General features: G+C 38.5%; 1 protein-coding gene across 10 annotated transcripts in view; it reads right to left on the bottom strand.

The window, feature by feature from the left end:
- syngap1b (synaptic Ras GTPase activating protein 1b) overlaps positions 1–13681 on the bottom strand; it is a 105929-nt gene that overhangs the window by 28717 nt on the left and 63531 nt on the right. For all 10 annotated transcript variants that reach the window (XR_008963394.1, XM_057340349.1, XM_057340347.1 and 7 more), the window contains 10 exons: positions 13505–13599; positions 10110–10231; positions 6633–6786; positions 4639–4737; positions 3281–3520; positions 2291–2626; positions 1683–1827; positions 724–868; positions 399–635; positions 84–285 (listed from right to left, as the gene is read on the bottom strand). Coding sequence is in view for 9 of the 10 variants with exons in the window: in XM_057340349.1 (XP_057196332.1) it covers positions 84–285; positions 399–635; positions 724–868; positions 1683–1827; positions 2291–2626; positions 3281–3520; positions 4639–4737; positions 6633–6786; positions 10110–10231; positions 13505–13599 (1775 nt within the window). In the remaining variant the exon portion in view is untranslated. The remainder of the gene's footprint in view (positions 1–83; positions 286–398; positions 636–723; positions 869–1682; positions 1828–2290; positions 2627–3280; positions 3521–4638; positions 4738–6632; positions 6787–10109; positions 10232–13504; positions 13600–13681) is intronic.

The following is a 13681-nucleotide window of genomic DNA, read 5'->3' on the forward strand; positions in this document are numbered from 1 at the left end:
TGTGACTACATTAAAAATAACTTGACCATGAATACAGACGTATCACAGTTATTATTGAACGAGGCCCAATAATCTGCATTTACCTTACTTAGCTGTGCCATAACTTCCCATAGAAGACTGTGCAAGATGGACAGCTCCCGTCCCAAGTCGATATAGCCCTCGAAACCGCCAGCGTTACTCACGCTATCTAGATTGGAGATCTCGTACAGGAACTGCTGCATGGATCCCCACTCCATCTCTAAAAACTCATTCATAAAGCACATGTACTCCTCCTTATTGCCAAACCTGTAGGACAGTGAGGAATCCGTCGGTAAGATGCAGTCAGTCAAAGGACTTCAGCACACAGCGAACACGATGACAGAGCAATAAAGATGAAAGAGTGTAAATCGCAAACTGACTTTGAGAAGTTTGCTAGGTTCTGCACGACTTTGGCTATGAGGGTGAGCGTGCGTGACGTCTGCTCATCGGGATATTCCTGCGTCAGGTTGAATAAGGATGGAGACATGACGGCCGGACACAGGAAGCGCAGGAAAAGCGAACCACTGATCAGTCGATCGGCGATGTCTTCTCTCCCCCTCTCTGCGCATCGGACGCGCCAGGAGGCGAAGACCTCCTTCAGTTCTCTGGGAAAAGCGCTGGGAAGAACAAACAAAGAGGCTTATTTCCATTAGCATTTGCAGTCGCTAGCGACATTTTTTGGACCACGTCGGCTGAATAACTAACCAATGAGAGTTGACGATTTTGCAGAGTGCAAGTTCACAGCACATCCGGAGGTTGGCTTGATGTTCGGGCAGTATAGATGGTGGAGTTCTCATGGGGTCGACTTCACAGTTCTCCTCTGACTCATACAAAGCTCTGATAAAATCACCTGAATGCAAATAACCATCGATGTGTGACCATACTTCAGCAAAACACTGAAACACTTAAAATGTGTGAGGAACTTTCTCGACGCTCTAGAACGTAATGCTGTCGAGAACCATGTCATGGTAATGGGAACTGACAAAAAAAAATGAGATGACCAGCAACCTTGGATGCACCCAAAAGTTCTTCTCATAAAAAAAATGCCAGCATCATCTAGTTTTCTTTTATGTGTAGACATAGTACCTATTAATTCACCCAAGAATAAATATTCTGTTATCATTTATTCAAGTTCACCCCCATGTTGTTTAAAACCAGCATATGACTTTTTCTACTGTGGAAACAAAAGAAGATATTTTTTGTGTTTATACAATGGAAGTCAATGGGGTCCGATGTTGTTTAGTTACCAACATTCTTCAAAATATCTTCTTTTTGTGATTGAAGAAAAGTCATACAGGTTTGAAATGACATGTATGTGAATAAAAATGAACTACAGATCCATTTAAAAATGAAACAATAAAGACCCACTAAAGTACCCAGAGCAATGAGTGCTGTAAGTGGCCCCTCCCCTTTTTAAAACAGCCAATAGCATTTAGTTTACCTCACGGTTTGGAATGATGTCAAAAACCATATTGCTGAAAGTGAGAGACTCTGCTTATATCCTCTAAACACAAATTTGTCAATGTTTTGGAGCACATTAGTTTATAGACATCCTCAAGACTTTATACTATGTTTATCTAGTATTACAGTTAGTATTACAGTTTGCCGTGTCAAGTTTATTTTTGTCAAAAGCTAAGACACTATAATGAATGTAACGCTGTCACCTAAAACATCTTTGAGGTACTTGTGTCCGATGAGTTTGAGGTACTCTTCTATGGCTTTGGTGGCCAATGTGTTCTCTCTGAAGATAAGGTGCTCTCGATCAATGAATCGGTCCACCTCGCACATTGCCATGTCTGACAGAAAGTCCTGAGCGAAAGAAGACACAGCTGTGATCAATACACAAACATTGTACGTACAACCAAACTAACTGACTCCGTTTCAACACCTAGTGAGTTGACTTGTTGCCCACAGACTACAAAGGAAGCAACCTAACCAAGATGGAACCACAAGTGACGATGCAAGAAGTATTTTATAAAAATGTACAATATTCATGATATTATTACATTATTTTTTATAAAACCTTTTTATTATTGAATTAAATACAGACTGAGAAGATTTCGTTTTATTTATGGACCATTTTTATATCATATTGTCCGCCATCTTGAATTGATTTATTTATTGACAGTTTATATTATGGGATTCATGCATATGATTTTACCTCGAACACCACTCACACTGTGAGCATGTCCAATCCCTAAACATTATTTATTCAGACAGCCAATTAAGTTTTGATACAGATAAGATACTTATGAAACAAACAAGGTTTAACCTTTGCCTTCCCCGTGCTCTGCAGGATGTGCACCAGCGCACACGCCACCTCCTCTTTGCTCTTCACGCTCAACAGCGGCTCCAGGACGGCACATAACGTGCGGTAGTTGTTGGTGACGTACTCTGCAAACTCTTTATAGAGCTCCATCGGTAAGATGCTCATCGTCTGAAAGCGTGACTTGAGCCGCAGGGAGGCGTTGATGATTTTGCCCCCTCCCACACCTCCACCCTTGGTCAGGGCGCTAGGCTGAATGACGGGGTACCATTGCTCTACAAACTGGCGACCGGTGATGCTGGAAATGGGGATGCTGACCAAGCCTAAGTATGTGCTTTTCTCCTGTTATGGTGATGGAAATCGACAAAAAAAGACGACCAGTCACACATTGGATGTAGAAAAACAGGAAAGTCAGGAAAATGAAAAAAAAAAGAATTTTGAAAACTAGGATATTTTACTGAAATCAATACAAAGTAGGGCTGTCAAATGATTAATCGCATCCAGATTTGAATAAAAGTTTGATTTTACATAATATATGTCTGTGTACTGTGCATATTTATTTTGTATTATCAAACACATACACATACATGTATTTATATTTAGGAAATATAAATGGAAATAATATATAATATAATAATATAAATGTAAAAAATCAGAATAAATATAATATAATTTTATGTTTATTCATTTTTATATTTTTTGTATGTATACATGTGTATGTTTTATGAATACAAAATTAATATGGACAGTACACAGACATATATTATGTAAACCCAAACTTTTATTCTGGATGCGATCAATCGTTTGACAGCCCTAATACAAAGCAATATACTTTAAATCGAAAGTATACATTTAATGTAAATTTAAATATAAAAATAATAATAATAATAATTTCCTTTAAAGACTTAAAATTAACATTCTCATCCTAATAGTACTATTTTATATATCTGAGTTAGTGCAATATTAAAAGTGCATGAAAGAGCAGTCATCTTTTACCTTACGTCTTTTCTTGTCTGTCTCTTTATAAAGATGAAGGCGGAGGTTGCGGACAGCTGGCAGGTTGTTGAACTCAAAGTGCTCGCCCCAGAAGACAGTATCGGTCCGGGGTTTGCTGGTGGTGCGGGCGTACAGCATGTCATCCAGACACAGTTCACAATAATAGCGCTTTTTGGGTGGGAGTTCCCGAGCCTCTATGATCCACAGCTTCAGAACGTTGTCGACACGCCGACTGTTGTCCTGAGCAAAACACAACATGAAGATGATGATGATGAAGGGTTCTGCAGTACTGTTTTGGACACTGGAGATGGTGGAACATTAGAGAACAAAACAAATCTGGAATTATGTTGCAAGTTCAAAATGCTTGAGCGCAAAATAGACTCGTTTTTATAGACTGTTATAGACCCACTTCATGCTTTAAAACTGATTACAACCACTTTTAAAATGTTGTGTAATTGAATTGATGGCATCAAACTGTAAAATCAAGGCACTTTGGTACTGTACAAAAGCTGCGGTAGGTTTTAGTAAATGATGAATTTGTGCCAAAATCTGAGGCATGGACCCACCAGATATAAGAACCAATATGCCATGGAACCGAAAGATTTTCTTACTATGCTATCAAGTATGGCAGTGGTATATACAGTATATACTATATATACTATATATATATATATATATATATATATATATACTGTATATCAAGTATATATACACGGTGCTACAAAAAATACCACGGTATTACTGCAGTACCATATGCTAGGGAAAAATAGCCAGAAGATTTCGATCAATTAATCAGTAATGCACATCTGCTGTTTTTTCATAACTTCGAAAACTCCAAGCAATCAGCTAATAAGCAAAACTAATTAACACCCTTGGTTCGTCCTATATGGCAATATTGGCAAGGCTTCTGCGGCAGGACCAATCATTTCTGGATGCCTGCATCCCGCTCTCCACGAATCATGAATCAGTCCAAACTCCTGCTGCCTGAACATCTGGACGAGTCAATCCGCACCGCTCGCGTCTCCCAGACACTTTTTAATGCTTCAAAACACTCACGACAGACAGCCAATCGCGATAATAGATGTCTGCAGGAGAATCCAGCCGTCTGTATGGCCTTTGGGATTCGTCTGAGAGCACCAAATTAAAAACAGACGAGTCTGTTTCGTTACAACAGGACAGCACACAGAAGCTGTTTTAGGTTCACACGGGAATCGTAAAAATACCAGTAGAGGGTAAAATCAGCGTGAGGATGGAAATGACAGGGCAGGTTATTATTGAAGCAGATTTATGCAGTCAATGGAATAAGAGAAAATAAAGAAATCGAGAGCATCTCTTTTCTTACTCTTCTACAGACTCACTTTGTTGGGTTTGACAGCTCTCTGTAAATTCTCTATCCATTTGTCTCGCTCCGCAGCCGACCGACAGGCAAAACACTTTGTTCCTGAAGCAGTTGTCACCTAAGGAAAGAAATAATGAGTTTCAATATTTCAGCTCTCTGCGTAATAAGAAAGAGCCGCTCGCGCATTTTCATGGGGCAGACCGGCTCGGCGCAGGGACTCAATTTGAGCGTTAAAATGCGGCCAGACAGTTAATGCTTCAAGGTGAAGTGTGTCATTTCTGCGCCCCTAGTTGCACCGAGCAGAACTGCAGAAATATTGCCTGTTTTGCAAACACTCGTTTTAAAGCTGCAATCTGTATGTTTTGCCTCTCTTTGGCCATCTCTGTTTAAATAGTTATGTTACTTTATGTAGGTTGACATTCAAATAATGTCAAACTGACATTTCCCATAAAATCGTACCCGACAGCTTACAAACTTACAAATCATTATTTAAGCTTAACATTGTGAATTGAAGTAAGGTAAGGACACAGTTTTGATGACGTGCTCAACAGATTTTTGCTTATTTTTAGTAGGGATGCACCGATGCCATTTTTTAAAGACCGAGTACGAGTACCGATATTTTTTTCTGGTACTCGCCGATACCTATAACCGATGCCTTGTATAATGTACAATAATGTTAATAAACCAGTATCTTACTGGTACATTTTCTTTTTTTCTTTTGTTTTTAGGTCTACTTAAATTTAAGTACTATTTTTTAATCAAGTTCTGTTTTTTATGTTAAGTAGCACAATTTTACTAGCACATTTACTTCAGTTTACTAAAGTAAACAATATACTCTGGTGTGGTCAAATGTGAGTGTATTATAACTTGTTCAAGTCAACCGGACTTTTATTTTGACGGGACGCCGCAAAGAGCGTTTAAGTTAACCGGACTTTTACTTTGACGGATCGACGCAAATGGTGTTTGTTTATGTGTTCGTGTCCTCGTGCAGTGGAACGCTGGCGCTGAAAGCTCCACAAGCATAATGCGTTCAGTACACGCAACCGCACCACTCTTTCACACACGGTAACGCAAAACAAGCAGAATACATATTTAAACAGTATCTGAATATTTCGTTAGCTGTTCAGCGCTAATTTCTTGTTAGGAAATGGCTGGATTCCTCGATTCCGTCCGCGTTTTCCGCATTGCGGAAATCATAGGGCTCTATGTATGTGAGGTATCGGTGTGTCATTACGAGTACGAGTACATGAGCTTGGTATCGGGTCGATACCGATACTGGTATATACTGGTATCGGTGCATCCCTAATTTTTAGGTTTTGATTGATTCAGACTGCAGCTTTAAAAATACAAATATAACAGTTCACCTGAAGCTTTGAGGAATGTTCTAGGTGCCTATATGCACAGAATATGTGGAATCATGTTAATCAACACATTATTTAGATTTACCCCTGATAAAAGCAAAAACTACGATCACAGTAAAGGAAGTAAACACTACACATTGTTATAAGGGTACAGCCGTAAGCTATAAAACCAGTGCAAAAATATGTGGGAAACTTCACCACTGTCATAACCGTTTAAAACACATTTAAAAACATAAAAAACATTTGCTTTTGCATGATACACACGATGTAAAAATGACCACCTATTTCAACTTTAATTTGATTTAACTGACTTAAACAATCTAGTTGCATTTCATTGAACTTAAATAATGTGTTAAAACGTGAGTACATCAGATTAAGACATTTTAGAGCAAACATAATGCGAAACCAGAAGCTCATCCGCCTAAAAAGTAGCCCCACATCAAACCGGGCAACTTAGAGCACTTTACATTGCTATACATTTACAAAAATATTATCTTCATTCAAAAAAGAGATTTCTGGTTTTACACTTTACACAGCTCTCACAGTTCACTTCCATTCCGATTTCCCTTTTTTTTGTAATTTTCTGTTGAAATCTACATGAAATCTATAGTCTTTTAAAGATTACAGATATGAAGAGAAAATCTAACACTACCTCGAAACAGTACTCCTGTCCCAGTATGCTGGAGTGAACTGGTTTGATGATGGTGTCTTCATCTAGTGTCAAATCCAGGGCCTCAGCTGCACTGCTGGGAGACAGCAAAGACTCATGGGAGTGTGACTCTTTGAAGCTCTGCATCAGACGAGTCCTGTAGAGATCAACAGTAACATGTCAGTAAAATACAAACTCACGCTCACAGGTTGGGATTATATCATATAGCTACATCCAGGGCTTTTGCCACGTGTCAATGATAGAAGAACTGAGAAAATTTATCCTATCCATTAACTGTATTTTGCATTTTTTTAAAGAAATAATATATTTTGAAGTTTCTAGTTTTTTCTTGGATATTTGTGATTGGACATTGTGTCAGTCTCCATCTCTCAAGAAAACATTTTGTTTCTGCGTCCATATTTGATCATCTTTTCATTTTGGTGGATCATTTTAGGAATATTCCACATATGAATTATCACTTTTGCCATCTTAGACAAACCTTCGATGGCACATGCTGATGTTTTTTATTAGCAGACCACTTGGTGTTTGACTTTGCAAATGCCACTTTTGTCAGATTTGTCAGACTTTGAGGGTCAGATTATCATTCTCACAATGTGATGTAAATCATACAGCTAAACAAAACGTACCATGTTTTATTTATTAACAAACCACACACATTTGACACTTATTCTACTCATATTTGGTTTAAATTTCCCACCCAATTTCCACATTTGTTTTAAAATGGTAGTTCACCCCAAAAATGTGAAATTCTGTCATCATTTACTCATCCCTTTACTCATTTAGTCAACCTGTATGACTTTCTTTCTACCGCAAAACATTCACTTGCGTTGGTTTTGTGTCCATACAATAAAAGTGAATGGGTGCCGGCGTTGTTCGGTTACAACTTTCTTCAAAATATCTTCATTTGTGTTCAGCGAAAGAAAGTCATCAAGGTTTGAAATGACAACAGGGTGAGTAAAACATGACAGAATTTCAATTTTTGAGTGAACTATCCCTTTAACGTCACAGAAGTAAGGTTTGTGTCACTGCAAAAACTGTTATAGTAAAACTGTAAAATATCTAAAAATTCTTAAATCAACATTTACTTTACATATATAAGAAACAAGTATCAAGCAAAAAAATCTGTCAATGAGTTATTAGTAACTTAAGAAAAAAGGTCAAACTTATCCCATTGGCAGTTTTTTTTTTTGTGCATGTTTTAGACACAAGCTTCTTGCATAAAACAACACTACAGTACATATCATAATATATACTGTACAATATTAAGTATAGGTCGCTTTTCTTGTCAAGTAAATGTATTTTGATTTTAAATGTTTAGATACTGTATTTGTCCTAGAAAACAAATGAAAGATTGTTGATATAAATGTTTTTTTTTGCAGTGTGTGGATAACCTCACAAAAATAGCTGCAGTTTACACAGTGAACATTTTACCCTCTAGCATTAATGAAAAAAGTAAACAAACAATAAAAACAGGTATATCTGCATAAGAAAGAAAACTTTTAGTCAGTCTCAATAGAAACAGAGCTGAAAAACGCGTTTACGCTGTGCAACATCACACACCTTCACCTCTATACCTTCAAACACACACACGCACACACAAACACTGTGCAGTTTAGAGATATAATCCCTCAAAAGAGCTGCAGAGAAGACTGACAAGTTTATCGAGAAGTTTGAATGCATTGGTATCAACAGAAACACATTAGAAGTATGAGAAACGGTTAAATCCCTACTGGTGACGTATCGCTTGTCCTGCGTCTTCTCAAAATCAGTGTATGTACAGTATACACTCAGCCTCACAGTATTAAATACATAGAGTGTGGGGGAGAGAGAGAGAGAGATGGGAGATATAAAAATAGACCCAAAGGAGTGAGTCACAATGTAAGAAATGATAGAGGGAGAGTGGGGGAGGAGAGAGAGAGAGAGAGAGAGAGAGAGAGAGAGAGGGCGAGCAGTGAGACAGCAAGACTTCTCAGAGGAAATCAAAATGTTATGTAAACCGTGGGAATTGAAAAAAAGAAAGACAGATAGACAGACAGCTTGAGGCACACAGACACCTTGCGATCACATACTGGGTGCATTTTTCCATACTATGTAGTACACACTAAGCATTACTTCAAATGAGTGAGAATGTCAGAACGCTCAGTACTCATGATGGAGTAGGTGGAAAATCATGGATGACGTACTGATCCTGCCGAGACTGTGTGCAACCAGTGGACGCTGCATGGGTCATGCATACGTGTCTTTTGCATTCGTGTTGCGTGCATTCGCATTTATAATACGTCCGTCTAAGCAGCCAACGCGGCCTCATATGTTAGCAGCAAACGCGTCCGTTACGGCCCCATACGTTAGTGGCCCACCGGGAAAACGCCCTGTATGCCAGATGGCCAGTCCGCCCCTGAACACCTGAGTAAATAGTTTTTCAGTGCTTGTTTTTGGTACTTCATTAAGAGAACACTAATTCAAAATATATTTATTTATTTGCAGTAGCTATTCCTTTATACGTAATTCAAACAAACAAACATTTGTAACAGAGTCATATATATTTATATTTTAAAAACTGATGTTTTTTAACACTATATTTGTTTTATAAAATGAAGTAAAAAAGATACAGTTTATATATAAAATCCTATGCATTGGTCAATCTGGTACTGCTATTTAACGTATGGATTTAAACTTTCTTTGAATCAGTTTTTTATTCGGATTAAATCACATTGACATGCACAAATGTAATTTGGCAAAACCAAACATATTTCGTGGTGAGTCACTACAAATCGCAGTGCAATTTTGCACCCTGTTCTGTCATTCCAGCTGTTAAACGTCATTTGAGCACAATAGAGCCATCCAGCTCACAATGATTACTGAAAAGACCTAAATGTAATGATTATGTGAAAGTGGAGTCATCTGTTTGAATTGAAACAACAGCAACACAATCTTCATTTCAAAGCTGTATCACAGTAAACATTTGAAAAGAAACACCATCCATCCAGACACAGCAAAAACGTCAAAAAGCACCAATCTGCCCTCTTCGCGTAGACCACAGGCCGACCGTGGGTGCGCTAAGAGTCCTAGATGTGAATAATGAATGAATAAATCACAACACGTGCATCTCAGCGCCTGCTGGACACTTAAATATGAAAAATAAGCAACCAAGAGAACAATTTCAGACGCATCTGTACCGTAAACCGGCTGACTCTGCAGGTCACCTTAACTCAGAACAACACACATTCATGCATTAAAACTCTCCGAAGACTCTTGACGTCGAAATATCATGACACAACAGCAACATTATTATCATTAATGAACACTAACACTTTAAGATTAAAATGTAGACTCAACTTAAAAAAAGTTATTTTAGTACCATTAAAACTGAAGAACTAGTGCATTTGTCAAAACTAAAATGCCACTGCACGGCACATGTTTTACAGCATGCTGTTATAGGAGGAAGAGTTGAAACAGTACCGGTCCTGGTCAGCGCTGCGGAATCGAGGGAGGATCATGTGACGGAAGCTGCTGGTTCGGTCCATTTTCGGCTGACTCTTGGCCCGCTTAATGGACCCTTTCAGTCTTCTGCCGAGGAAACTCTGAGAAAATCAACAGACTGAGAATTAATTCACACGACATAAGAACAATCAATTTCACAAACAGACAACTAAAATAAGCAATAGAAAGTCAGATATTTAAAAAAACTTTATAAAGGCGTTTGTGAAAACAACTGTTTTAAATGTATAAATTCTGTGCCCAAGTTCAAAACTATGCAATTACATATTATGGACTTGAATGCATGAAACTGAATTCGAAAAAAGTAAAAAAATCTCATGTCATCCGTAATGTAAAGTATATGACTTCCTTTAGTTGAACACAAAAATGTTTTTCTAAGAAAAAATACTGACTTTTTGTCCATATATATACAAAGTATATAGGTCCCAACAAAGCACATATACACCCATCATAAAGTGAACCAAACTCCAGTAATCCAATGGGATGATGACCAAAACAACAGATGAAAGTGTGATATAAAATAGATAATATTTGGGGCTTTTAATGCAAGTTGAAACCAAAACAAACCTATGAGCTCTAAATGCAAATATACTGCAGCGACATGACGATAACTTGTCATGTTGTAAAATCTTAATGGTTCTCACGTGACTCGTGAAGAAATATCATGACAATATATCTGAATACATTTGAAATCAGTTTCATTAAAAAAGCTACAAATGTTTTTCTTAACTGCTCAATTTCGCTTTAGAAGAAATATTAACCTAATAGAGTCCGTTGAATTTTGGATTGTTTTATTTCTTTCGTGCTTTGCGGAGTGGAAATTTTGGTACCTAATAAAATGACAGATCAAAAAATGGCATTGGACACTGGAATGACATGAGATCATTCACTTTTTGGGTGAAGTATTCCTTTAAACAGTATTACACACATCCCCTTTGTGAAAAAAAGCATTTGTAGAAATGCCACATAAAGTAACACCAAAATACACATGACAAAACAGAGTAAAGTCTAAAAAAATACATAAGTGATTTAGATTGTTTTCAGTTGTAATGAATTAGATTAGCTGATGTAATATTCTTGTGCAACTGACTGAAATGAAATTGCTTGTGATAAAACATGTTGCTAATGTCGCACTATCCACAGTCAACCAATAGTGGGAGGTGTTGCTTCAGAAATATGTCCTTTTGCCTGCAGTTGGTGAGAGATCCACGGCACACATCTCACAAGCTCTGTGTTACTAATGTTTTCACATCACACAATCTCACACAACCTTAAAGTCCATCATCACTGAAGAATGAAGACGTAACCCATCAACAAAACACTGTTTAGAATAATTGCAGTGTGTGCAAGGCAGCCATTACAGTTCATGTTTGTTCTGAACATCTAACCCTGAGTACTGAACTTACACAGTTGCATAAGCCAGAACCCTTTAACATACAGCGCATTTCAGTTTCAGGTGCATTTGGTAAACTTTATATTTTTAACTTTAAAGGGATAGTTCACAAACACACCAATTGTAATCACTTATTCACTCTCAAGTGGTTCAAACCTGTATATGACTATTTTCAGTTGAACACAAAAGAAGATATTTTGAGAAATTGTTTTTACAAAACAGGTCAATGGGGGCAGAGATTTGTTTGGTTACCAGCGCTTTTCAAAATATCTTCTTTTGTGTTATGCAGAAGACCGTCCTACAATTTTGGAATGACATGAGAGTGAGTAAACGATGAATGAATTTTCATTTTTGGGTGAACTGTCCCTTTAAGACAAAAGTTTTTCAGTGAGTTACATTGACAAAATAATCAGAATCAAAATTAGAACATTATAGCACACTGTCAATTATGCATATCACGTACAACCCTCAATTTACAATCATTTTTATATCATTTTTCTGTTTTCAATATTTATTTCCCTCTTATTTCTACGCTGTCTTTTTTCCAACTGTTTGTTGTACCGTTGTGTTTTTGCTGTAAAGCTGCTTTGCAACACTGCACAATTGTGAAAAGTGCTATAAAAATAAATTTGAATAAAATGATTGCTCTTGTGTTTTGTATCTCATGTGTATGATGATTCATTTCGTTGGGTCTATTTAACCATCAACAGTTGCCTTTACATGAACGAACCCATCCAACATTTCATTTTTAAAGAACCTAATCCCAAATGCCAAGTTTACCTACAGTAAAGCGTTCTTCGTCTGTTTTCCAAGCACTCCGATTTCCTCTAAGAAATGCAAATCTGGTGTGTTCTGCAGCTCTAAATGAGTTCTGCGTTTATGAGGCTGAATTTAGATGAATTTAGAGATAATTTACAAAACTGGGTGGTTTTGTGTCTTCGTGAAACGGCAGATCATTTGCTAAATAGGGACTTTTTTGGAGTGATTTTTGTAATATCATCTATTCATTTTAACGTAAGCATCCAGACAGAACACCTCAGCAACCGCACAGCATCACACCGGCAACGGCTTGAAATACCTTAACAACCATGCACAACCAGTAAGGCTAAACCTGGGGTTGGGCTGTTTTGAAGACTTACAAAACCTTAGAAACCACCACCCTAGCAACCACTCGGAACACCGTAACAACCATACAGCAACAACCTGGAAGTAGCAGCGAGTCGCGTTTAGAAAATCGTTAAAATCTAGTACAGGCCAAACCACAACCCCAGAACCTAAAAGCGTCTTTCATCCCACATTCATTTATGCTTTCGCAGTAGTAACAGTAACTGTAGTGACTCTGGTTGCCATGGAAACATGTTTGCCTCTCTCCTCCCCGTGCGATTAACTCAAACCGTGGGACACCAAACAAACGTATAAACCGTCTTCGCATTAATCCTAATATTAACAAAGATTCACGTCGGTTTATCTCAAAGAAATCCAACGTTATATTTGATGTTCTCAGACAGGATGACTCAAACGTTGGCTCTGAAACAGGAACATGTTTGCTTCCTACGTGACTAACTGTTTGTCTAACACCTCCGGGCTGTGCAGCCGGCCGTTCGAAACCACAGCAGAAGAGAACGCAGCTGTTGGATAACATACCTCAATAGAGGGCAGTGATGCCACGCTGGGTCCGGTCCTGGGATTAGAACCCACAACCTTCCACTCACCAGCCCACTGAGAGAGCGGGACCGAGGGAGGGTGAGCGAGAGAGGGGGCGAGAGATGCAGAGAGCGAGCGAGCGGCGGGGTACTCACTCTCTTTTGTGGTGGTGAGTAGGACGGGTAAAAGAGGGCGACAGGGGCAGAGGACTCGTGCACGCTGACCTTCGGCCGGCGGTCTGCAAGGAGACCAGATGAGCCGAGGGCGGCAGGGAGAGGGAGGGAGAGAGAGATCGGGGACGGGACGGAGGGGTACTCACGGATTGTCGGAAGGGTTGAGGGGGGGCGGTGGGTGGGATCTCCATGCTTGGCTGTTTCCCGGTGGCGATGCTTTTCCGACGGAGCCGGGCGTTTTCTGAAAGTGAGAACCAGATGAGTTCATATTAGTTCACCTAAACTTAGTGTCAGTTTAGTCTCAGATGTTTCTCCTAAAACAT

This window comes from Triplophysa rosa, linkage group LG8, assembly GCF_024868665.1.
Source record: "Triplophysa rosa linkage group LG8, Trosa_1v2, whole genome shotgun sequence".
Lineage (NCBI taxonomy): Eukaryota > Metazoa > Chordata > Actinopteri > Cypriniformes > Nemacheilidae > Triplophysa > Triplophysa rosa.